This window comes from Halichoerus grypus, chromosome 13, assembly GCF_964656455.1.
Source record: "Halichoerus grypus chromosome 13, mHalGry1.hap1.1, whole genome shotgun sequence".
NCBI classification, from domain to species: domain Eukaryota; kingdom Metazoa; phylum Chordata; class Mammalia; order Carnivora; family Phocidae; genus Halichoerus; species Halichoerus grypus.
Genome location: NC_135724.1, coordinates 44,664,262 through 44,692,185, shown reverse-complemented (window position 1 = coordinate 44,692,185; position 27,924 = coordinate 44,664,262). Strand labels below are relative to the sequence as shown.

Genomic DNA, 27,924 nt, shown 5'->3' with positions numbered 1-27,924 from the left:
TGAGATTGTCTAAGGAGAGTGTATTGAATGAAGAGTCGTCCCTAGGCTAGAAACCTGAGCAATACCAATCAGCTTTAAATTTCTTTCTTTTATTCATCTAATCATATAAAGTCTTAAAATTATTCTGTCACAATACTTTTTAGGGATTTCTTTCTGTATTCTTATGATCACCATTCAAATTTAGGAAGTAAAGACCTTATTTATTCATTTATTTGTACTTTATTTATCAATATTCACTGCTAACTGATATGTTCTACTAGGTGATGGAAACTCAACAGTGATAAAAAATAGACATGGTGATATCTTTAAAGGACTGACATTCTAGGGGAAGAGAGTATGACAATAAGTAATACATAATCTATTACATGGAGATACATGCTACACTGAAAAATTTAAGCATCTAACATAATTAATGAAACTTTCCCACTAAAATAAGGAACAAGGCAAGGATGTCCCCTCTCACCACCCCTTTACAACAACATTGTACTAGGATTCCTAGTTTATGCAATAAGAAAAAGAAATAAAGGTATGCAGATGACATAATCATCTAGGTAGAAAACCCCGAAGATTGAACAACAACAAAAAATCTTCTGAAACTAATAAGCAAAGTTACAGGATACAAGGTTAACATACAAAAGTCACTTACCTATATACCAGCAGTGAACAAGTGGAATTTTAAATTAAAAACAATACTATTTACATTAGCACAAAAATGAAAATTAGGTAAAAATCTAACAAAATATGTATAAAATGTACATGAGATAAACTAAAAAACTGATGAAAAAAATTTAAAAAAAAAACTAAATAAGTGGAGAAATGTTACATGTTCATGGACAGGAAAATCAATATTGTTAAAATGTCAGTTCTACCTTACGTGATCTAAAGATTCAACACAATCACAATCAAAATCCCAGCAAGTTATTTGTGGTTACTGACAAATTGATTTTAAAGTTTACAGAGAGAGGTAGAAGACCCAGAATAGCCACACAATATTGAAGAAGAACAAAGCCAGAGGACTGATAGTTCCGACTTCAAGATTTACTATAAAGCTACAGCAATCAAGACAGTGTGGTACTGGTGAAAGAACAGGAAAAATAAATCAATGGAACATTAAAGAGAGCCCAGAAATAAACCCACATAAATACAGTAAACTGATCTTTGACAAAGAAGCAAAGGTAATACAATGGAGCAAAGAATCTTTTCAACAAATGATGCTAGAACAACTGGACATCCACATGTAAAAAAAACGAATCAAGACACAGATCCTAAACCCTTCACAAGAATTAACTCAAACTGGATCACTGACCTAAATGGAAAATACACAAGACTAAAACTCCTAGAAGATAACAAAGAAGAAAACCTAGGTAACTTTGAATTTGGTAATGACTTTCTAGATACAACACCAAAGGCATAATCCATGAAAGAAACAACTGATAAGATGGACTTCATTAAAAGTAAAATTTTTTACTCTGCAGAAGACAATGTCAAAGGAATGAGAAAACAAGCCATGAAGACAATACAATATTTGCAAAAGACACATGTGATAAGGACTGTTATCCAAAATATACAAAAAACTCTTAAAACTTAACAATAAGAAAACAAACAATCCAATTAAAAAATGGGCCAAGATCTGAACTGACATCTCACTAAAGATATAAAGATGGCAAATAAGTGTATGAAAAGATGTCCACATCATGTCATTAGGGAAATGCAAATTAAAACAATGAGATACCACTACACACCTATTAGAATCGCCAAGATCCTGAACACTAACAACACCAAATGCTGGCAAGGATGTCAAATGACAGATTCCTGCTGAGAATGCAAAATGGTACAGCCACTATGGAAGACAGTTTGGCAGTTTCTCACAGAACTAAACAGACTCTTACCATATAATCCAGCAAGCGTGCTCCTTGGTTTTTATCCAAATGAGTTGAAAATTTATGCCCACACAAAAACCTGCACATGGAAGTTTATAGCAGTTTTATTCATAATTGCCAAAATTTGGAAGCAACTAAGATGTCTTCAATAAATGAATGGATAAACAAACTGCAGTACATCCAGACAACGGAATATTATTCAGCACTAAAAAGAAATACGCTATCAAGCCATGAGAAGGACTTAAACGCGTATTACTAAGTGAAATGCCAGTGAAATGAAAAGGCTACATACTATATGATTCCAAGTATATGACATTCTGGAAAAGGCAAAAATATGAAGACAGTAAAAAGGTCATTGGTTGCCAGGGGTCAGCAAGGAGAGAGAGATAAACGGGGAGCACGGAGGATTTTTAGGGCAATGAAACTATTCTGTATGATACTATAATGGTGGATACATGTCATTACAGATTTGTCAAAACCCACAGAATGTACAACACCAAGAGTGAACCCTAATGGACACTATGGACTTGGGGTGATAATGATCTCTCAATCTAAGTTCACGGATTATAACAAACGGACAACTCTGGGATGCTGATAGCAGGAGAGGCTATACATATGCAGGGGTAGGATTTATATGAAAACTCTCTGTACTTTGTACTCTATTTTGTTGTGAACCTAAAACTGCTCAAAACAATAAAGCCTATTTTAAAAAAATTAAAACGTGCTTCCAGTCAAGAAGGGTTTACCCCAAAACCACTCAGAACATATGTAATGATCACATTCAGGACACAAGGTAACAAAGAACAGCAACTTGAGAAACTGGAAACAAATGAGGTGAGCCCTCTGGTTACACACTTTACTGCATTGAGAGTCTCTACACTGCAGTGTGTGGAGTGGAACTAAGGCTGCATCTGAGTTAAAGACATAAAGCTTAGAGCCTGGAGAGAAAACAGGAGTTAGAGTTCATAGGATAGAGTACTAGAAAGGAGAGAAATGCACAGAAAGAACTGTGCAGATCTGCAGAGGAACTGTCTTGAGTATTCAGTATAGTACTGATATGCAAATGCATGCAAGGAAAATACCCGTCTAAGGAAAGAAACAACCAAAAGTATTAGAGGAAACAATACTTGGCACTCATAAAGAAACAGAAATAGTGCTTATTCCCACCAGCCAGAGTGAAAAACCTCACAATTCAAGGGCAGTGGGTTGAGTACTCAAAAAGTTACTTAGCAGAAATACTTAGCAGACAACTAAACACTGCTTTGGTCCTGCCTAAAAACCTTAAAAGCAATCCACATAAGATCAAGACGTGTCTACATTACTTAACTGCATCCCAAAACAAACCTCAAGAATATTTCTAAGAATATATATGCATCCACCACCCAACAAAGTAAAAGTGATATTCATCATTTCTGGCATACAATCAAACATTATCATGCATAAAAAGATGAGAAAAATGACCCATAATGAAAAGGAAAAAAAAAAATCGATCAAAACTGATCCAGATGTTAAGAATTATCAGAAAAGAATATTAAAACAATTATCATACCTGTATTCCAGATGCTCAAAAATTTAGGCAGAGACAAGGAAGACATAAAAATGACCCAAATTGAAATTCTAGAAAAAAAAAACCCCAAACTGAAATTCTAGAAGTGAAAAATACCTGGGAATGGATTAGAAGCAGATGAAACAATGAACAAGAAAACATTAGTGAACTTTAAGACACAGCAAAAGAAACTACTCAAAATAAAACAAAAAAAAAGAAAACAAAAAACTGGTACAAGTTTAAGCAGCCAAATATACATGTAACTGGAGTCAACTAATCATGTAATTGGAGAGGACAGAAAAGGATATAGGGCTAAGAGAAGGAAAAATACTTGGTCAGAATTTTTCCAAATTTTAGATGAAAACCATAAAGCTACAAATCCAAGAAGATATATGAACCTAAGCATAAAAAACGCTAAATAATTTCATAAAGGTAAAAATCTTTAAAAACAGCCAAAAAAAGAAATACCAACTACCAGAAAAGAAAGAAGAGTAACAGCAGATGCCTCCTTGGAAATAATATAACCAAGAAGACAGTGGAGCCAAATTTTTAAAGTGCTGAAAGTAAAAAAACAAAACAAGCACGGGAGCGCACCGCAGGGATCTGCTGGGTTTGGAGACTCCACACCGAGTCGGGTGCCAGAGATAGAAACGCTTGGTCAGAGGCCGAGTGAGCACAGAGTGCAGCCAGAGACTGGGGAGATGGGAATGACTGACTGCTTTTCTCTGGGGGCTCACTGAGGAGTGGGGCCCCGAGGTCTCAACTCCTCTGGGGCGGAGATTGGGAGGCCGCCATTTTCACTCTTGGCCTCCAAAGCTGTACGGAAAGCTTGCAGGAACAAAAGCTCCTGAGGGCAAACCCGAGCAGATTACTTAGCCCGGACCGGCAAGGGTGGGGCAATTCTGCCTCCGGCAAAGACATTTGGGAACCACGGCAACAGGCCCCTCCCCTAGAAGATCAGCGAGAACAGCCAGCCAAGACCAAGTTTACCAATCAATGAGAACGGCAGAACTCCAGCGCTAGGGGAATACCGCACATAGAATCCATGGCTTTTTTACCATGATTCTTTAGTCTTTCAAAGTTAATTTTTTTTTTAACTTTTTTTTTTTTAGATTTTTCTTTTTCCCTTTTTCACCCAACATCTTATCAATCCCTTTTTTAGTAAAAGGCGAAAGATTTATGCGATCTGAAGAGAAACCAGAGTATCATCAATCCCTTTTTTAAAAAAGATTTTTATTTTTCATTTCTAGAATCATATTCTATCCCTTCATAGTAGTTACCTTCATTTTTGGCATATATATATAAATTGTTCTCTCTTTAAAATTTTGAGATAGTTTCTTCTAACAGATCAAACAATACCCTAAATCTCTAGTGTATGCTTTTGTTCTACTCTCCTGTCTAATTACATTCTCTCCCTTTTTTCTTTTTTTTTTAAATCCTCTTCTTTTTTCAAACAACTCCTTATCAATTCCTTTTATAAAATTTTTTGTAATTTTCATCTTTACAGTCATATTCCATCCCTTCATCATATCAACCCTTATTTTTGTACATATATAAGTTTTTCTTTCTTTAAAATTTTGGGAGGCACTTTCTCTTCTAACAGACCAAATACACCGAAAATCTAGTGTGTGGCACTGATCTATGCACCAGCCTGATCATATTTGATCATATTCTGGGTTTTTTTGTTTTGTTCTGTTTTTGTTTGTTTTTATCTTTTTCTTTTTTCTTTCTTTCCCTTTCTTTGCCCCCAGCCCCAGGTCTTTTCTGATTTGTTTAAGGTATATTTTCTGGGGACATTGTTACCCTGTTAGCATTTTGTTCTCTCATTAATCTATTCTCCTCTGCACAAAATGACAAGACGGAAAAAATCACCTCAACAAAAGAACAAGAGGTAGTACCGACTGCCAGGGACCTACTCAATATGGACATTAGTACGATGTCGGATCTAGAGTTCAGAATCATCACTTTAAAGATACTAGCTGGGCTTGAAAAAAGCATGGAAGTTATTAGAGAAACCCTTCCTGGAGAAATAAAAGAACTAAAATCTAACCAAGTCGAAATCAAAAAGGCTATTAATGAGGTGCAATCAAACATGGGGGCGCTAACTGCTAGGATAAATGAGGCAGAAGAGGGAATCAGTGATATAAAAGACCAAATGATGGAAAATAAAGAAGCTGAGAAAAAGAGAGATAAACAACTACTGGATCACGAGGGCAGAATTCGAGAGATAAGCGATACCATAAGACAAAACAACATTAGAATAATTGGGATCCCAGAAGAAGAAGAAAGAGAGAGAGGGGCAGAAGGTATATTGGAGCAAATTATAGCAGAGAATTTCCCTAATTTGGGGAAGGAAACAGGCATCAAAATCCAGGAAGCACAGAGAACCGCTCTCAATATCAATAAAAATAGGTCAACACCCCAACATCTAATAGTAAAACTTACGAGTCTCAGAGACAAAGAGAAAATCCTGAAAGCAGCTCGGGAGAAGAGATATGTAACCTACAATGGTAGAAACATTAGATTGGCAACAGACCTATCCACAGAGACCTGGCGGCCAGAAAGGACTGCCATGATATATTCAGAGCACTATATGAGAAAAATATACAGCCAAGAATACTATATCCAGCTAGGCTGTCATTGAAAATAGAAGGAGAGATAAAAAGCTTCCAGGACAAACAAAAACTAAAGGAATTTGCAAACACGAAACCAGCCCTACAAGAAATCTTGAAAGGGGTCCTCTAAGCAAAGAGAGAGCCTAAAGGCAACATAGACCAGAAAGGAACACAGACAATATACAGTAACAGTCACCTTACAGGCAATACAATGGCACTAAATTCCTATCTTTCAATAGTTACCCTGAATGTAAATGGGCTAAATGCCCCAATCAAAAGACACAGGTTATCAGATTGGATTAAAAAACAAGATCCATCGGGGGGCGCCTCGGTGGCTCAGTCGTTAAGCGTCTGCCTTCAGCTCAGGTCATGATCCCAGGATCCTGGGATCGAGCCCCGCATCGGGCTCCCTGCTCAGCGGGAAGCCTGCTTCTCCCTCTCCCACTCCCCCTGCTTGTGTTCCCTCTCTCACGGTCTCTCTCCCTCTGTTGAAAAATAAATAAAATCTTTAAAAAATAAATAAATAAATAAATAAAATAAAAAACAAGATCCATCGATATGCTGTCTGCAAGAGACTCATTTTAGACCTGAAGACACCCCCAGATTGAAAGTGAGGGGGTGGAAAACCATTACCATGCTAATGGACACCAAAAGAAAGCTGGGGTGGTAATCCTTATATCAGACAAATTAGATTTTAAACCAAAGACTGTAATAAGATATGAGGAAGGACACTATATCCTACTTAAAGGGTCTATCCAACAAGAAGATCTAACAATTGTAAATATCTATGCCCCAAACATGGGAGCAGCCAATTATATAAGCCAATTAATAACAAAAGCAAAGAAACACATTGACATCAATACAATAATAGTGGGGGACTTTAACACCCCCCTCACTGAAATGGACAGATCGTCTAAGCAAAAGATCAACAAGGAAATAAAGACTTTAAATGACACACTGGACCAAATGGACTTCACAGACATATTCAGAACATTCCATCCAAAAGCAACGGAATACACATTCTTCTCTAGTGCCCATGGAACATTCTCCAGAATCAATCACATCCTAGGTCATAGATCAGGTCTCAACCAGTACCAAAAGACTGGGATCATTCCCTGCCTATTTTCAGACCACAATGCTTTGAAACTAGAACTCAATCACAAGAGGAAAGTCGGAAAGAACTCAAATACATGGAGGCTAAAGAGCATCCTACTAAAGAATGAATGGGTCAACCAGGAAATTAAAGAAGAATTAAAAAAATTCATGGAAACCAATGAAAATGAAAACGCAACTCTCAAAATCTTTGGGATGCAGCAAAGGCAGTCCTAAGAGGAAAGTATATAGCAATACAAGCCTTTCTCAAGAAACAAGAAAGGTCTCAAGTACACAACCTAACCCTCCACCTAAAGGAGGTGGAGAAAGAACAGCAAATAAAGCCTAAACCCAGCAGGAGAAGAGAAATAATAAAGATCAGAGCAGAAATCAATGAAATAGAAACCAAAAGAACAGTAGAACAGATCAACAAAACTAGGAGCTGGTTCTTTGAAAGAATTAACAAGATTGATAAACCCCTGGCCAGACTTATCAAAAAGAAAAGAGAAATGACCCAAATCAACAAAATCATGAATGAAAGAGGAGAGCTCACAACCAACACCAAAGAAATACAAACAATTATAAGGAACATATTATGAGCAACTCTATGCCAGCAAATTAGATAACCTGGAAGAAATGGATGCATTCCTAGAGATGTATCAACTACCAAAACTGAACCAGGAAGAAATAGAAAACCTGAACAGACCCATAACCACTAAGGAAATTGAAGCAGTCATCAAAAATCTCCCAACAAACAAAAGCCCAGGGCCAGATGGCTTCCCAGGGGAATTCTACCAAACATTTCAAGAAGAATTAGTACCTATTCTTCTGAAACTGTTCCAAAAAATAAAAATGGAAGGAAAACTTCCAAACTCGTTTGATGAGGCCACCATTACCTTGATCCCAAAACCAGACAAAGACCCCATCAAAAAGGAGAACGACAGACCAATATCCTTGATGAACATGGATGCAAAAATTCTCACCAAAATACTAGCCAATAGGATCCAACAGTACATTAAAAGGATTATTCACCACGACCAAGTGGGATTTATCCCTAGGCTGCAAGGTTGGTTCAACATCTGCAAATCAATCAACGTGATACAATACATTAACAAAAGAAAGAACAAGAATCATATGATCCTCTCAACAGATGCAAAAAAAGCATTTGACAAAGCACAGCATCCTTTCTTGATCAAAACTCTTCGGAGTATAGGCATAGAGGGTACATACCTCAAGATCATAAAAGCCATCTATGAAAAACCTACAGCGAATATCATTCTCAATGGGGAAAAACTGAGAGCTTTCCCCCTAAGGTCAGGAACACGGCAGGGATGTCCACTATCACCACTGCTATTCAACATAGTATTAGAAGTCCTAGGCACAGAAATCAGACAACAAAGAGAAATCAAAGGCATCCAAATCAGCAAAGAAGAAGTCAAACTCTCACTCTTTGCAGATGATATGATACTTCATGTGGAAAACCCAAAAGACTCCACCCCAGAACTGCCAGAACTCATACAGGAATTCAGTAAAGTGGCAGGATATAAAATCAATGCACAGAAATCAGTGGCATTCCTATACACCAACAACAAGACAGAAGAAAGAGAAATGAAGGAGTCGATCCCATTTACAATTGCACCCAAAACCTTAAGATACCTGGGAATAAATCTAACCAAAGAGGCAAAGGATCTGTACTCAGAAAACTATAAAATACTCATGAAAGAAATTGAGGAAGACACAAAGAAATTGAAAAACATTCCATGCTCATGGATTAGAAGAACAAATATTGTGAAGATGTCAATGCTACCTAGAGCAATCTACACATTCAATGCAATCCCCATCAAAATACCATCCACTTTTTTCAAAGAAAGGGAACAAATAATCCTAAAATTTGTATGGAACCAGAAAAGACCCTGAATAGCCAGAGGAATGTTGAAAAAGAAAAGCAAAGCTGGGGCATCACAATTCCAGACTTCAAGCTCTATTACAAAGCTGTCATCAGCAAGACAGTATGGTACTGGCACAAAAACAGACACATAGATCAATGGAACAGAATAGAGAGCCCAGACATGGACCCTCAACTCTATGGTCAACTAATCTTCAACAAAGCAGGAAAGAATGTCCCTTGGAAAAAAGACAGTCTCTTCAACAAATGGAAAAAAGACAGTCTCTCCCAACAAATTGGGAAAATTGGACAGCCACATGCAGAAGAATGAAACTGGACCATTTCCTTACACCACACACAAAAATAGACTCAAAATGGTTGAAAGACCTAAATGTGAGACAGGAGTCCATCAAAATCCTAAAGGAGAACACAGGCAGCAACCTCTTCGACCTCAGCCGCAAAAACTTCTTCCTAGAAACATCGCCAAAGGCAAGGGAAGCAAGGGCAAAAATGAACTATTGGGACTTCATCAAAATAAAAAGCTTTTGCACAGCAAAAGAAACAGTCAAGAAAACCAAAAGACAACTGACAGAATGGGAGAAGATATTTGCAAATGACATATCAGATAAAGGGCTAGTATCCAAAATCTATAAAGAACTTATCAAACTCAACACCCAAAGAACAAAGAATCCGATCAAGAAATGGACAGAAGACATGAACAGACATTTTTCCAAAGAAGACATCCAAATGGCCAACAGACACATGAAAAAGTGCTCAACATCACTCGACATCAGGGAAATCCAAATCAAAACTTCAATGAGATACCACCTCACACCAGTCAGAATGGCTAAAATTAACAAGTCAGGAAACGACAGATGTTGGCAGAGATGTGGAGAAAGGGGAACCCTCCTACACTGTTGGTGGGAATGCAAGCTGGTGCAGCCACTCTGGAAAACAGTATGGAGGTTCCTCAAAAAGTTGAAAATAGAGCTACCATATGATCTAGCAATTGCACTACTGGGTATTTACCCCAAAGATACAAATGGAGGGATCCAAAGGGGTATGTGCACCCCAATGTTTATAGCAGCAATGTCCACAATAGCCAAAATGTGGAAAGAGCCAAGATGTCCATCGACAGATGAATGGATAAAGAAGATGTGGTGTATATATATACAATGGAATATTATGCAGCCATCAAAAGGAATGAGATCTTGCCATTTGCAACAACGTGGATAGAACTGGAGGGTGTTATGCTGAGCGAAATAAGTCAATCACAGAAAGACATGTGTCATACGACCTCACTGATATGAGGAATTCTTAATCTCAGGAAACAAACTGAGGGTTGCTGGAGTGGGGGCTGGGGTGGGAGGGATGGGGTGGCTGGGTGATAAACACTGGAGAGGGTATGTGCTATGGTGAGCGCTGTGAATTGTGCAAGACTGTTGAATCACAGATCTGTACCTCTGAAACAAATAATGCAATATATGTTAAGAAAAAAAAAAAAGAAGATAGCAGGAGGGGAAGAATGAAGGGGGGGAATCGGAGGGGAAGACGTGAACCATGAGATATGATGGACTCTGAAAAACAAACTGAGGATTCTAGTGGGGAGAGGGGAGGGGGGAGAGAGGATGGGTTAGCCTGGTGATGGGTATTAAAGAGGGCACGTTCTGCATGGAGCACTGGGTGTTATGCACAAAGAATGAATCATGGAACACTACATCAAAAACTAGTGATGTGGGCGCCTGGGTGGCTCAGTCGTTAAGCGTCTGCCTTCGGCTCAGGTCATGATCCCAGGGTCCTGGGATCGAGTCCCACATCGGGCTCCCCGCTCTGCGGGAAGCCTGCTTCTCCCTCTCCCACTCCCCCTGCTTGTGTTCCTGCTCTCGCTATGTCTCTCTCTGTCAAGAAAATAAATAAAATCTTTAAAAAAAAAAAAAAGAAATAAAAGTGCGTTGACTTTAAAAAAAAAAAAAAAAACTAGTGATGTAATGTATGGTGATTAACATAACAATAAAAAATTTAAAAAAATAAAAAAATAAAATGTATAGATTTAAAAAACAAAACAAAACAAAAAAACAACCTGTCAAACTAGAATTCTATACCCAGAATAAATATTTTTCAATAATGGAAGAGAAATAAACACTTTCTCAAACATACATAAACTGAAGACCTACATTACAATAAATGTTAAAAACAATTTCCTTTCCTTCACGCAAAGGAAAATGATACCAGATGGAACTATGAATCTACCATAGGAATCAAGAGGACCAGAAATAGTAAATATATAAGATTTTTTACTATTTAAATATCTTTAAAGGATAATTGCTTTTTTAAGAAAAATAAATTCCACGTACTACAGAGTTTTTAACACATGTACAAATAAAATTTATAACAATAACACAAAGGTTGAAAAGAAAGAAATGAAAGTAAACTATTGAAAGGCTTTATACTATACATAAGGTGGCATAATATCACCTAAAATAAGCTACAAGATGGGTGAACTTTGAAAACATTACACTAAGTGAAAGAAGGCAATCACAAAACACCACATATTGCATGACTCCATTTATCTCAAATATCCAGAATAAGAAAATCTATACAGACTGAAAGTAAACTACCTGTTTCCTAGGGCTGAATGTTTAGAGAAAAATGAACAAACTAAAAAAAAAAAAAAATCCCATTGAATGGTACACTCTAAAATGGTGAGTTAATTAATGGTATGTGAATTATATCAATATAGTTTTTTTTAAAGCAGGAAAAAGGTTCAAAATAAGACAGAAAAAAAAAAGAGAATAAAGAACAAAATAAGAAAAGAAATCAAGATGATGGATTTAACCAAATCCATAATCTATGTACATAAAACATAATGTTCAAAGCCCCTCCACTAAAAGGCAGAGATTGTCAGATTGGATAAAAAAGCAAGACTTGACAAATGCTGCCTTCATGAAATACAATTTAAACATAAAAACACAAATATGTTAAAGATAAAAGGATAAGGGGTGTCTGGCTGGCTCAGTCGGTAGAGCATGCAACTCTTGATTTTGGGGTTGTAAATTCGAGCCCCACATTAGATGCAGAGGTCACTTAAAAATAAAATCTTTAAAAAGTAATAAAAGGATAAAAAAAGATATGTAATTCTATCAATAATCCAAAGAAAGTTGGTGTGGCTATATTAAAATCAAAAAGATCTCAGAGCAAAGAATATTATCACAGATAAAGTTATTTCATAATAGTAAAGGAATAAATTTTTAAAAAATTGTATTTATTTATTTGACAGAGAGAGAGAGAGAGCACAACTAGGGGGTGCAGGAGGCAGAGGGAGAAGCAGGCTCCCTACTGAGCAAGGACCCCGACGCAGGAATCAATCCCAGAACCCTGGGATCATGACCCGAACCAAAGGCAGACGCTCAACCTACTGAGCCACACAGGCATCCCGTAAAGGAATAAATTAATCAAGACATAAAATTCCTAAAAATGTATAAAACTTAAAAAGGTAGCATTATGATACATGAAGCAAAAATGGATAGAACTGCAAGGAAAAAGAGACAAACACACAATTATAGCCAAAGATTTAATATGTTTTTCTCAATAGAAAATCAGCTAAGATATAGGTGACTTGAACACTATCAACCAACCTGATCTAACATTTATAGAACATCCTCACAGACTATATTGTGGGCCAAAAAGTATGTCTCAATAAATGTATAACAATTCAAGTTAATTAATGTTGATGGAATTATGATGATGGAATTAAATGAGAAATCAGTGACAGAAAAATATCTGGAAAATCTCCAAATATTTGAAAACTAGATTATACACTCCTAAATAACAGTTGGATCAAAGAAGAAATCAAAAGCAAATCAGAAAATATTTTCAACTGAAAATAAAAACACAACATATAAAAATTTGTGGGCTGTAGTTTAAGTAGTACTTAGAGGGGAATTTACAGCAATGAACACCTAAATTAGGAAGGAGGGCAGTTCTTAAATCAATGGGAATTCAGCTCTTACCTTAGGAAATAGGAAAAGAAAAGCAAATGAAACCCAAAACAAGCAGGAGAAAAAAAATAATAAAGAAGAGGGCAGAAATCAAGGATAAAAAAAACAAATTGGGCTGGTGGGGTGCGGCGGGGGGAAATCTGTAAAACAAAAAGCTGGCTCTCTGAGAAGATCAATGAAGTATATAAAAACCGGTAGCCAGATTACTTTGGGGAAAAAAAAAAAAGAGAAGATACACATTACCAATATCAGAAATGAAAGAGAGAATATCACTGCTGATACTAGAGATACTAAAAGGATAAAAAAGGAATCATTCAACAAAACAAATGAAATGGACAAAGCCCTTAACAAATACAAGTATCTCCTCAAGAAGAAATACATAACCTGAATACGCCTATGTTTAATAAAGAAAATAAATTTGTAATTAAAAACCTTCCTGCAAAGAATATCCAAGCCCAAACAGCTTCACTGGTGAATTGTACCAAACATTTTAGAAGGAATAATATCAATATTACACAAATCCTTCAAGAAAACTGAAGAAGGAGGGCGCCTGGGTGGTTCAGTTGGTTAAGAGTCTGCCTTCGGCTCAGGTCATGATCCCAGGGTCCTGGGATCGAGGCCCACATCAGGATCCCTGCTCCTCGGGAAGTCTGCCTCTGCCTCCCTCTCTGTCTCTCATGAATAAATAAATAAAATCTTTAAAAAAAAAAAAAAAGGAAAAGAAAACTGAAGAGGGGTGATTTCCTTCTAACTCACTTTATGAAGCCCGTGCTATTTTGATAACAAGACTGGATAAAGACATTAAAAGAAAACTACAGTCCAATATCCCTCATAAGTATAGATGCAAAAATTCTTTTTTTTTTTTTTTTTAAAGATTTTATTTATTTATTTGACAGAGAGAGACACAGCAAGAGAGGGAACATAAGCAGGGGAAGTGGGAGAGGGAGAAGCAGGCTTCCCGCAGAGCAGGGAGCCCGACATGGGGCTCGATCTCAGGACCCTGAGATCATGACCTGAGCCAAAGGCAGACGCCCAATGACTGAGCCACCCAGGCGCCCCAAAGATGCAAAAATTCTTAACAAAATTTTAGCTGATCAACTCCAACAACATATAAAAAGGATAATAACACATCATGACCAAGTGAAGTTTATCCTAGCTATGCAAGATTGATTTAAAACTTGAATATCAAAAAAATTCTTGAATATCAAAGAATATTATTTAACATACTAAATTAAAAAAGGAAAGCTATAATTCCTTCAAAATATAAGGAAAAATCATTTGACAAATTTCAACATTCATTCCTAATAAAAATTTTCAGCAAACTAGGAATACAGGCAACAACCTCTACTTGATAAAGGACACCTACACAAACCCTACACATCTTACGTAAGCCTGAAAGGCTGATTGTTATCCACCTAAGATTAGGAATAAGACAAAAGATGTCCAACTATTTCTATTTGACATCGTATTAGAGGTTTTAAGGCAGGGACAGATTAAGGGGGAGGGAGGCGGAGCATTCAGATTATAAAGGAAAAAAATAGTCTTTATTCACGGGCAACATGATTTCTATGTGGAAATCTTAAAGGAATTTTTTTTTCAAGATTTTATTTATTTGTCAGAGAGAGAGAGAGCACAAGCAGGGGGAGTGGCAGGCAGAGGGAGAAGCAGGGCCCCCACTGAGCAGGGAGCCCTATGCGGGACCCGATCCCAGGACCCCGGGATCATGACCTGAGCCGAAGGCAGACGCTTAACCGACTGAGCCACCCAGGTGTCCCTATGTGGAAATTTTAAAGGAATCTACAAACAAATAATGAGTTAATGTTAAAGTTTTGGTAAAATATCAATAAAAATAAACTATACTTTTATATAACCAGCAATTAACAACTATAAATTGAAATTTTAAAAAATTTACATTATCAAAAATATAAAATACCTAGAGATAAATCTGACAAAAATCTATGTAAGACCTGTATGCTGAAAACTACATTAACACTGCTGAAAAAAATTTTAAAGCGACATAGCCATGCTTATAGGATGGAATACTCACTGACATCATATTAAGATATAGTTGTCTCCAAATCTATACATTTAAGGCAATCCCCATCAAAGTATCAGTAGGCTTTTTGTAGAAACTGGCAAGCTGATTTTAAAATTCATATGGAAATGCAAAAAACTTAAAATGCCTAAACAACTCTGAAAAAGAACATAGTTGGAAAACTCACAACATCTAATTTCAAAACTTACTATAAAACTATAGTAAAATGACAGCATGGTATCGACACAAAGACTGATAAATAGATCAGTCCAGAAATAAGCATAGTTAGGATTTTCAGCAAAGGTTCAAAGATAATTCAGTAGAGAAAGGACAGTCTATGCAACAAATGCTGCTCAGAAAATTAGCTATCCATTTGAAAACAAAAATACAAACTTTAATTTGTGCTTCCTACATAAATTAACTCAAAATGGATTACAGACTTAAATGTATAAGTCTAAAAATATAAGGCTTCTAGAAGAAAGAATTAAGAGAAAATCTTTGTGACTCTAGATTAGGTAAAGATTTCCTACATATAATATCAAAAGCATGATCTATAAAAGAAAAAGTTGATAAATGGGACTTCATAAAAATTTTAAAGTTCCTCTCTTCAAAGGACAATGCTGAAAGAATGAAGGGAGAAGCCACAGACTGGAGAAAAACATTGTATATACAGGGTTCAGTACTATCTGTGGTTTTAGGCTTCTATTGAGGGTATCGGAACATATCCTTTGCGGGTAAGGGGTGGAGCTACTATAAAGCAAGGCAATGGAGGATGTTACTATTTTTAAAGATTTATTTATTTATTTTAGAGAGAGGGCACAAGCCGGGGGAGGGGCAGAGAGCGGGGTGGGGAGTAGAGAGGGGAAGAAGACTCCCTGCTGAGCCCAACACGGGGCTTCAACTCACAACCCTGAGATCATGACCTGAGCTGAAATCAAGAATCAGATGCTCAACCGACTGAGCCACCCAGGTGCCCCAAGGATGTTACTATTTTAGATAGGTAGACCAGGAAGGACTCCTTGATATGACATGGTGACAGATCAGAGCAGAGATTGGAAGAAAGTGACGAAGCCACACACTGGATCTGAGGGAGAAATATGCCTGATGTGTATGAGAACAGCAAGCAAGCCAAGGTGACTGAAGCAAACTGAATGAGGGCACCTATAAATACAGAGATGAGGTGGTGAGACAGGTGGGGGGGGCACAAGTCATATAGGGCTTTGTAGGTCATAATAAGATCTGGCCTTCACTATAAGACTGAAGTCACCACAGGGCTTTAAGCAGTGGCTTTAAAAGCATCTAATGTTTTTAAAAGATCATTCTGGGTCCTCTGTGGCGCATATCCTATAGCAGAGCTAGGATGATAGCAGGAAGACAAGGAAGATATTGCAATAGTCCAAGTGACTGACAGTTGGAACTCTGACTTGGGTAAGTGCAGGAGGCTGTAAAAAACAGCTAGATACTGGACAGATTTTGAAGGAAGAGGTGATGAGATTTGCTGGTTGACAAGATGTGGATTTGCAAAAATGAGGGGAGCCAAGATGACTCCAGAACTGAGGAACTGAAAGAATCAAGCTGCTGTTACTGAGATAGGAAAAAATGATGGAGAAGCAACAGCCTCTAGCAATGATTTCTCTCTCAGTTCTCCCCCTCTTTTAGTTCATCCTGCACATTGCTATAAGAGTCATCTGCCTAAACCACCACTATAATTATATTACTGTTGGATTTAAGAATCTATATTAGTTTTCTATTCCCTTCACTATCTTGAAGAGGTGAACTACTTTCCCTAAAATGAAAAGACCAACAAGCGTTTGGGTTGGGGGGATACAGATAAGGTGAAACCCATGATAACTGTGGAAAGACTATTAACACTAGAGTAGCTAAGATGGTCCCCTCCTCATAGCCTTTTCTAGTGGGGAAGGAGATGTGGCTGGCATCTATCCAAACGTCTTTATCTATAGTACCATCCCAAATTCCTAAGTGGTTCAGGGGGTGGAATAACTATAATAAAAGAGGCAGTATATCATATGTCTATCATATATACAATACCACACATAGTATCACATACGTTTACCAAGTGCCAGGCACAGCTAATATTTTATATGCATCATTTAAAACCCTTTATAGGCTCCAAATGATGTCAGGATAAAGTCCAAGTCCCCTAACATGGCTTATAAGAGTCTTTCTAATCTAAACTTTAACTTCTCTCTCCAATCTTGCCTCTCCCTCCCCATGCTTCTGCTTTACTCAACCACACACCTCAATGCTAGTCCTTTGTGAATACACTTCTTTCTGACTAGAATACTCCTCCCTCCTCTATGTCTACTTGTCTAATACCTACTCATCCTTGGGCCCTCACACTAATACAATGCTTCCCAAAGAACATTTTTTCTATTATCTACATTAGGAGCCCACTTCCACAAAAATCTTGCCTTTCTTCACCCAGGTATTTCTCACACTATATTATATCATCTGTTTGTCTGGATCCTGTCTAGATTTAAGTTCACAAAGGCAGAATTTATGTTTATCTTATTTCCCAATGTACCCCGATTTTAGGTATTTGGCATATAAATATTGCTCAAGAAACATTTACTTAATGACTGACGTTAAGCTTAGGGGACTTAGAAATACATCATGTAGGGAGAATATGGTTAGTTCAGTCCATGACATGATAAAGTTGATGGAAATAGCAAGACATCCAAAGAGAGATGTTCCATACACAGCTGAAAAAAATGGAGCTGAAGTTGGGTTGCAAAGGGTGGGCTGAGGGTACTGAAAATAAAAAACTGGGTGAATAGAGAGTCCAAGAAAAACACTGAGCCAAGGATTGATATTTGGATAAAAGAAAGATGAGAAGCAAGTGAAAAAATAAAGAAGGAATTACTGGAAGTATAAGAGAAATTTAAAAAGCACAGTAATCAGAAGCTAAACAAAACCATTCAAGAATGAAAATAGGAATATGTGTCAAATATGTCAAAAGTAAAGTCAAGAAACACCAAGATATTTAACTGCTCCACCAGGGCGCCTGGGTGGCTCAGTCGGTTAAGCATCTGACACTTGACTTCAGCTCAGGTCATGACGTCAGAGTTGTGGGATGGAGCCCCGGGTCAGGCTCCGCGCTCAGCATAGAGTCTGCTGGAGATTCTCTCTCTCTCTCTCTCCCTCTCCCTCTGCCCCTCCCCTCACTCTAAATAAATAAATAATAAATAAATAAATAAATAAATAAATAAATAAATAAAATCTTTAAAAAAAAAAGATTGCTCCACCAGCCATAGGGACCATTCTGTTTTACTCCTTTAGGACCTAATATAGTGTCCAGCACATACAGAAAATTAATAAATATTTGCTGACTGAGGGGATAAATGATCAGAAGCTCAGTTAACTTGTAAATTAGAATGAGCCTAAACCTTGCCGTCAGGAATCTTGCCCTGAGTCATTAGCCAAGACTTTTTCACTTTTAAAACTTAAATAAAATTCCTATCTCATCCTTTGATTTAGTATTAATGGATTTTTTAAAAAAATATTACTCATTTGTCCTTACCCCTTTAGTTTAAGTCTCTTCTATCTCTTTTATCTTTATCACTGAAATAGGAAGTGTCAGTACAAGGGGCAGTGGGCTTGAGAGAGCACTGATAAAAGAACTGCTCACGCCCTCAAGTTTTAATTAGTACTGCACTGAGTTGTTCCTCAACCAGATCATCTACACTGGCCTTGGAAGCATAACGTACAAAAAAAATTACCTATTTTGGGTAGCTTAAGTAGTGAGCAGACCAGATTATCCTCACTAGAAAGTCATTAGACAATACTGAAATCAATCTAAAGAAACTGCCAACTTAATAAATCATTTTCATTATAATTTAGAGTGCGTATAATAACAAGATTCACAAAATAATGATGTGGCACAGATTATTAAGTCTGAAAGTTTACTGATAAAAAGAAGGAACTTAAGTAAATCCTAGGTTCAAGAGAATACAGTTATCTTAGAATGAGATACGTCTCTACATATATGAAAATAGAAGGAAAGAGAACAGGAGATAAAGATTATTAATACTTGAGATAATGGATATGTGTATGAAAGGCATCAGAGACAGGAGGTGAATATGAACTGAAAGAGGACAGACATCAATGATGTGGAGAAAGTGCAGTGGATATGCTGAAGTCAAGATGAGGACTACGAAGAGCACTGACCCAGATGACTACAGGTCAGTAAACATGAGGGAGATCAGAGAAATTAGGAGCCTTAGAATACAGAATGATGTTTGTAATACCTACAGGAAGTCTGCCTGGGGAAAGACCAGAGGGAGAGAAAGAGAATATGAATGAATATGAATGAATGCTGGTGCCCAGAGATGACATGTTTTATATGTTACTGTAACTATGACCAACTCTGCTAGCAATCTATGAAAAAGACTCAAAAGTAAATTTTTTTTTTTGTTAACTCATATGCTATGAACAGGAGGAGGGAAAAATGAGCCTTCAAGTGAAAAACACCCTAATGAAGACTGAACAAACAATGGGGCAGTCAAACAGTTGGCCAAATAACTTACCTGGTCATATCCGTAAGGCCTCTGCTGTGGCGGCTGTGGTGGTCCAGGCTGTGTTGGTCTATAACCCCCATATTGCTGACCTTGTCCTTGTGGGTAGTTAGGATACTGAGGACCTGGACCACCCTGTGAAGGACCTGCAAAATAATTAACACAAACAAAAACCCAGATATAAACACAACTCTCAAAAGGGTTTAGAACTAGATGCTATTATGTTTTTATATTTAAACAAAAAAGGATAGTTTGGCATCCTGATCTTCTCAAATACTTTTTGAAATAAATTCCACAGGTTGTAAGAGTAGAAATATTGTAAGAATGCCACCATGTACAAGATGTTTTGATTCGGGGTAACTAGTAAGCTATGTCTTAGCCATCAAAAAAAAATTTTTTTAATCAGTAAAAGACACTCAGGAGTTGTGAAGCAGGTTAATTCTATGGTATTAAGAAAATTCATCTACACCTCTACTAGAAAGTAACCAGTATAAGCAACAGATAAAAGAAGCAGCAAGAAGCAGATTCAAATTAAAATACAGAAATAATTTCTAAATAAAGTTTGGGAATCAATGATATTTATAGCTGTATGACTCTAGATTTATACTTGCAATCCCCCCAAAATCACAAAGAATAATTTTCCATGTAAATTCTAGATTTATATTTGCAATCACCAAAAGAATGCTTTATGTTCTGCATTGGTAAACTTACTATCACAATATTTTCAAACCAAAACTAAAGAAGACTTGAAAAGCCACAGGTTGCATGTGAAAAAACTTGTTTCAAAAGTTATATTCTGTGTACCAATCACCTTTAATACTTAACCCATGAAAATGAGTGATTTCCAATTCCAGAGATGGCAAGGGACTAATTTGGCTTGCCCAACAAATATGTCTGTTTCATAAATCGCACTACTGCCTATTGTAAAGAATGCTTTATAAAGCATAAGCTGAAAAGCTTTGACACTTAAATGTTTTCTATCATAGCCATTCAAAATCTGCCATTAAAAAAAAAAAACTGATGGCAGAGGAAAATGTCAAAAGAGAATAAATTTCCAAGCATAAATAAATTCCATCAGTCTATTATTTATTTAATTATTATACATTCAATTTTTAAAACTCTAAATTTTCTATTAGAAGAAAGTACGACAACAGAAGCCTATGAATAAGCAAAATGGGAACTTCTTTGGGATTCCCAATGTCTAACAAAACAGCATTTAACTACTTCAATTGAAAATATTCAGTTTCATTTACTCTTTCTTCCCATTGACAGTATTTGTATCAATGAATTTACTTGATTTAACCACACCGTATTTGTTTTCATGTAAACGCAATAAAACCAGAATACTTATTTAAAATAGAGATTTTCGATGGTCATGAAACGAAAATTGCCACTTGAGAAGAGCAAGAAAGTCCCCTTGTAAAAACAAGAAATCCATGGAATATTTCTAAAGTCATATCTCAAGTTAGGGAACCAGAACTTATCAGTTTGGGGGGAAATACCTGGCTCCCAATACCTGACTAAATTTTAATGCATACTTTGAAGGCACAAGAGAATTTCAGCCTGATCCTGGTTCTTAGATTTGCAATGACAGGTAGAGAGAGGTGCCCATAGTAATCACAGAGCTTAAAACTAATGGATAAAGGAGCGCCTGCGTGGCTCAGTCGTTAAGCGTCTGCCCTCGGCTCAGGTCATGATCCCAGGGTCCTGGGATCGAGCCCCGCATCGGGCTCCCTGCTCCGCGGGAAGCCTGCTTCTCCCTCTCCCATTCCCCCTGCTTGTATTCCCTCTCTCGCTGTGTCTCTCTCTGTCAAATAAATAAATAAAATCTTTAAAAAAAAAAAAAAACAAACTAATGGATAAAAATAGTGACATTACTGATGTAAAAAAGAGACCATGTTAGCAAGAGAAGATGTCAGATTAATAAGCAGTTACTTCTCTAACATTAGAACCACACTTTCCTATATATAAAGTAGTGACAGTAGCTTAAAATTTAAGAACGAGATATCAGGTCTTTATCATCCCCCACTCCCTATCTAATGAAGTTATTGAAAGCGAGATATCCAGCTACTAGATCTTATAGTGAGTATATAATAAGAAAATATGGCTACACTTCCCCAAACTCTGTAACATACATAACAGCAATAAATACACCTCTATGGATGTGTATATTGCTATTTAACCAAAGAATGACAAAAACATTTTCTTTATGCATTCCAAATAAATCTCATTTGTACTCTAAAAATCAATGTTATTTTTCATAGTAACAGTCATTAGTTTTAGAAATAAATTTGCTAAGCGGATTATGTAGATATGGTTAATAATCACCCAATTCATCAGTTTTCCAAGCACATACAAAGCTACTGGGTGGTCATGAATGCCAAAGAGGTTTAAGAATTCATTTAAGAACTCATTTTAAATTGATTACATACCTTACCTTTGGTCAATGAACCATCTCTAGTTTATGTTTCTTTTTAAATGGATTACTAGTTTATCTGAGGAAAACATTTTAAAGAAACACTCCAGTAATAGACTGAGCTAAAGAATTCTTAGAAAAATAAACATTAAATATTCACTTCAATATTTCAAAACAGCAATCATCACATTTTTTGTGACAAAAATAAACTGCAAAAAGCTATTACCATAGCCCTGCTGTTGTCCTGGATAGCCCTGCTGCCCCGGGTACTGCTGTTGCTGGGGCGGATATCCCTGTTGGGGAGGTGGTCCTTGGTAGGCATCTTGCTGTTGGCCATATTGTGAATTTCCTACAGGATAATTGGAGAAGAGAAGAAAGAAACTGAGAAGTTCGCTTAATTAACTTTTTTACTCTAAGATGCATAGCCAACAACACAAGAACAAAATGAAATGCCATATTGATTTTTGAAAGTTAACAAAACAAAGAAAAAACTCAAACCAAACAGAAGGATTTCGGCCAAACAAACTGCAGTTAAAGCCAATTTTGCAAGGTTGAACTGCAGCATTTTCAGCGTCTCTGCCATACGAGCATTACATTTACTGGAACATCACAGTCATAAGATCATGACTATGCTAAATAAAATAAAAAAGACAAAATTAAAGACAGCTACAAGAGCACACACTAGCTACACAAGATCAGCAAGCTGTTTCCTAAAGGCACTATACTTATATGTAAAATTATACATATGTAAACACACACAAGAAAAAAAAATTGGATCGATGAATTTGTGTTCAAATAGAAAATTTCCACTGAGGAAAAATTATTTGTAAATGTTTTAGTCTTTTTATTGTTGTTAGAAATGGCAAGTCATGGTTATACATTTTAAATATTTGTAAGGAAATTATTTTGAATGTTCTGGGCTCCCTGTAACTTTCAAGACAGCCAGCAACTAGTATTCTACAAGAGCTTTGCATGGGTAGAAGTTGTCTTATGCAAGAATTTGCATTCCTGTAGAAGGGGATATATATGTGTATGTGTGTGAAGGTATATAGATACCTCCTTCGTAGTAATGTTGTGAGGAATCCTCATAAGGCCTATCGTAGCCTTGTTCAGGATACGACGGTTGCTGATAACCGTAATCATTATGACCTACATCAATTCGACAAGAGACAGGAAGAAACGTTAATGGCCACTGAGTGAAAACCCTAAATATATTTAAACTTTCAGATAAAATTGAAAAAAAGAAAAAGAAATGGAAATACATAAAAAATAATTTCAATTGCATTAGCCAAATATTTACCAATGTGATTGTTTTCATATTGAGATAACGTGCAAATTTCTTAAAAGCAAAAAACAGTAATTTTAGAAACATTACACTTAGTCTTAACTGATAATCCTCATCAAGGGGGGAAAAAAACTTTATCTTCAATTTTTTTTAAAAAAGAGAATGAAAGCATCTAGGCCTTTCACATGTAAATAACTTGAATTAGAATGAACAAAGAAAGCAATTATCACATTTTGTCAAACACCTGTTCTGCTGGTCGCCAATTCCACAGCATATGCTAAAACAATGCAAAATATAAAAAAGCTCCATAAGTTTTTTCCCCTGAAAGAAACTGAAACAAATTTTTCACAATCTATTTACTTGCATAAAGTATATGTATCTTATATTTTCAGATACAATATTATTGCTCAATGCTACCATTCTAGAAGCCTTTAGAAAATATTTCTAGAGTATCATGAACATACACCTTCGAAAAATTAATACTGTGTCAAGTACTAGGGCACACCTTTAGTTTTAAGGCTCAATAAATTTTATGACTGGACTTTAATGAAAATCAATAGTCTAGTTCTTTGAACTAAGTTGCACTAAGAGAATGCAGGAAATAACATTTCAGTTAGCTAAAATCTAAACTAAATTTTAAAAGAATACCTAATTAAGAAGAGGAATACAGTTATGAATAAATGTTATATTCAGTGTTCTAGGATTCCAACGTTCCCAAACCACCTCATAAATATCCACATTAAGGGTTGGCAAACTATGGCCTGCAGTATAAATATGGCCAGTGGCCTGTTTTTGTATATAAAGTTTTACTGGAACACAGGCATGCCTATTCACATTTTCTATACCGGTTTACATGCTATGACAACGGTTCAGTAGTTGAGACCAAGACCATATGGCCTGCAAAGACTAAAATATTTACTCTCTGGCTCTTTACCGAGAAAAGTTTGCCAACTCCTATCTACGTATTTACTGGCATAAATATCTGAATGATAGTAAGAAAATATCCAATGCTATTTAAGAAAATTGTTGTTATAAATGGAATACTCTACGTAAATATCAGAAAAATTATTAATATACACCTATGCAAAAATGATACCATTTAGATTTTTAAATCCCCTGCCTGATGTGATAAATAATTTACATAACCTTAAAGATCTGATATACATAAAAATAACATATCTATCTATTTTAAGTAGAAAGGTCATATTTGCAACAATACACATTTCAGATTTCAGAAAATACTCAGGACGAAAATAACAATATCAAATTCATCTCAATTATGTAAAATCCATTTTAAAAATTAAAACTACTGTTTACTTTCAACATTTACTTTCAGACTTCCTAATACATAAAATCTGACAAACTAGATTTCACTTCTTTAAAATACCCACAAGTCTATAAACCTACTGAAGTTTTTCATTTAAAAAAAAAATCTTAATATAGTATCTACATATGAAAGAAAAATGAAAAAAAAACTCCAACATGCTGACTAATTCAGGGCAAGAAAACCTGAGATTTAAAAAAGATGTCATTTTCTAACAAGAAATATCCATATATATCACTATCACTAACGAACAATTATCATATGCAAAATTCTACAGATGAGTGAATGCCCTGCCTATATAGGCAGAGCCTCTTCAGTAAAAACCAAAGTCCTTATACCGATATACCTTTATGCTTTATATATTAACAAAAAAATGGCAAGCTAAATGATTTTTTAAATACACCAGATTATATCTTCTTAACTAGTCTACATTAGCTTTGAGTCAACAGTCCCAACACTTTAGCTTTTAATTTTTAGTTTCTCCAAGTTCCTCTGTTAAGTAGTTTACCTTAAATATACCAAGGGAGCTTACTGGATAAATGAAGATTTTGACAAAGCCTTTCATAATAAGATAAATCATACTGTTATGTGAATAGCTACCTCTAATTTATCACAGTTTTATATGTTTGGAATATTTTTTCCTCAACAATGTATCATAAAATTTTCAAACATACAGAAAAACTGAAAGAACTATACAGTGAAAGCCTACTTATGCTTGGGTCATTACCAAGTGCAGTACATCTTTAGTGACCACTTTTTCACAAGCCACCTTCCTACTAAAAAAAAAATACCATTAAACTAAATAATTAAAATTAAAATCTTGTTTCCAAATGCTTTTCCTATCCTACCAACTCTATACACAGCTGTATCATGGATATAATATACCTTCCAAATTTCTTCAGATGCAAATGCTAATGTATATAAACCACAGTTCTTTGAGAAGTACTTAACGTTAACTAAAATGATAAAATCTGGAAAAATACTCAAGAACTAGATCTTCCATGTATTTATACCATGAATAAAAGTAAACCAATGGGTGAATTTTATAGTATGTGAATTATCTCAATAAAGCAGTTATTAAAAAAGTAAGTAACATTTGCTTTGGTTCAAATGAACAATTTGAAACATAAAAGGATCCTCTTTTATAGAAGAAGGGATTCCAATGACAGAATGTGATTCCTGATGGTACTAATATGGAATATATAAACAAAATATACTTTGAAATGGATTATAAACTAATGCGATCACTGGTGCTTTAGATTATTAAAGTGTTTCTAAATTTAGAAGAAACCTATTGTTAGTTTCTTCAGCCTCATTAAAATGTTTTGAACAGCTATCTACATTAATCTTGGGCAGGGATAGAAAATGGGAAAATTAACATTAGGAGAGATTACCATCAGGGTAATATTGCTGGTTCATGCCTTCTGGAGGACCTTGTCCACCATGACTGTATTGGTCCCCATAATAGTCTTCCTGGCCTGAGTACTGCTGTGGTGGGCCTGAAAAACCACAACCAGTCAAGAGGTAAATAATTTGTTCTCTAGGTCATCAAAGGCTTTCTTTCTAATCTGATATCAAAAAGAGATTATTTCTCACCTGTAGATTCCCCTCCCATGCTCTGGCATTTGAGATACTTTTAACTATTCTTATACACACACACAGATACACAAACACACAGCAATACCACATTACATTTCACAAAAATTGTTACGACCATACATGCAATATCTAACAATACCAAGTTAAAAAAACGAATACTGACTTCTTAAAAAGAGGTTCAAACTAGTGGAAAATTATCTTCTTTTTGATATTAGAGCAGTTTAGAATAAACTAGGGTTTGTTTCTGACCATATATTAAGTAACTTTTCAAAATTAAAATAGTATCTTCTGTTTATATTAGTGAGCTTTTGATATAAAATTTAATTATATAACCTTTTCCCAGGAAAGAATAGATAAAAGAAAGCTGTGTAACAGGAAGTTCCTATCCACTTCATGACCCCTACTATATCCACCACCTTTTAGAAAAAAAATAGGATAATCATAAAAATCAAGAAACAAAAAGCCCTGACTTTGCCTACATGAAAAGTTTATTAAAATAAAGTCTTTCAACTACTGTTATTTATATTAAGCAGGAAATTTCCCAAATGTAATCTTACCCTGTTGAGGTGGTCTATAAGGAGGAATCTGCCTCTGACCCATCATATGATTGCCTTGGTTAACTTGACCCATCATTCCCATAGGGGGCTGCTGGCCTTGATAATGCTGTCCACCTCCCTGTGGCATATTGTATTGCTGAGAAGGAGGCTGCTGATGCATCATTGGACCTGAAAGCAGACAAAAAATTATGCACATAATTTTTATGCATGTAATTTTAACACCTTAAGAGAAATGCAAAAACCTTTTGTCATATAATCCCCAAAATATATAATGTATTGTAATGAAAAGTGACTTCAAGTAATAAAAACAAATCTTTCAATTGAAGTTCATATGCCAAAAATAATCTGCAAACAAGGGAAAACTAACCCATTGTAGTTGATTTAAAATCTCCTGGAAGAGTATTCTAGTAATTTTTAAAAAGCAAAGTATGTATGTATGTATGTATGTTCATACAATGTATGAACAATGTATGAACAACCTGAATGTATTTTTTTATTATATACTATATAATATTTATCTACACAATCCTTCTGGGAAAAACAGAATCCTTAAGCTATACAAGAAAATACACCAAAACAAAGTAAACTTCACAAATTCACACAGCAAATCAGTGGTCAAACCAAGGAAAAGAAATCTAATTTCTGGATACCGATTTTTTTCCGCCTTTTTCAATGCCCACTCATTTCATTATATAATGGTTGATAGGGAAACTACACACTTATACTTACATCAGTGGAATTTCATGAACTTTAATTTTAGGACAGAGTTTTATCTTTTTTTAAAGATTTTATTTATTTATTTGAGAGAGAAAGAGCACAAGCAGGGGAGCAGCAGAGGGAGAGGGAGAAGCAGGCTCCCCACTGAGCAAGGAGCCCGACGTGGGACTTGATCCCAAGACCCTGAGATCATGACCTGAGCCGAAGGCAGCCGCTTAACTGACTGAGCCACCCAGGTGCCCCAGGACAAAATTTTAAAGGGTCTTCTTTCCCTTTTCCAACTATAAGATTTATAAATGAAAAAAGCTTCCTGAAATCAAAGGGCTGTAGTGCTTCTTAATAAGTTCTAACACACACACAATCAAAAATACCCAGGCAGAAAACTGTAATAAGGCACAGACTCAGATATCAGAACTACAGTTTCCAAAGCAAGCAATGCT

At 35.9% G+C, this 27,924-nt stretch overlaps 1 protein-coding gene across 5 annotated transcripts in view; it reads right to left on the bottom strand.

Annotated features, from left to right (window-relative positions):
• Positions 1-27,924, bottom strand: part of SS18 (SS18 subunit of BAF chromatin remodeling complex) — a 90,203-nt gene that overhangs the window by 5,708 nt on the left and 56,571 nt on the right. For 2 of the 5 annotated variants that reach the window (XM_036098163.2, XM_036098164.2), the window contains exons 6-10: positions 26,768-26,935; positions 26,006-26,110; positions 23,059-23,151; positions 22,229-22,351; positions 19,599-19,732 (exon numbers count right to left, since the gene is read on the bottom strand). In XM_036098163.2, coding sequence (XP_035954056.1) covers positions 19,599-19,732; positions 22,229-22,351; positions 23,059-23,151; positions 26,006-26,110; positions 26,768-26,935 — 623 coding nt within the window. The remainder of the gene's footprint in view (positions 1-19,598; positions 19,733-22,228; positions 22,352-23,058; positions 23,152-26,005; positions 26,111-26,767; positions 26,936-27,924) is intronic. The other 3 variants (XM_036098167.2, XM_036098171.2, XM_036098169.2) reach the window with 3 other exon arrangements.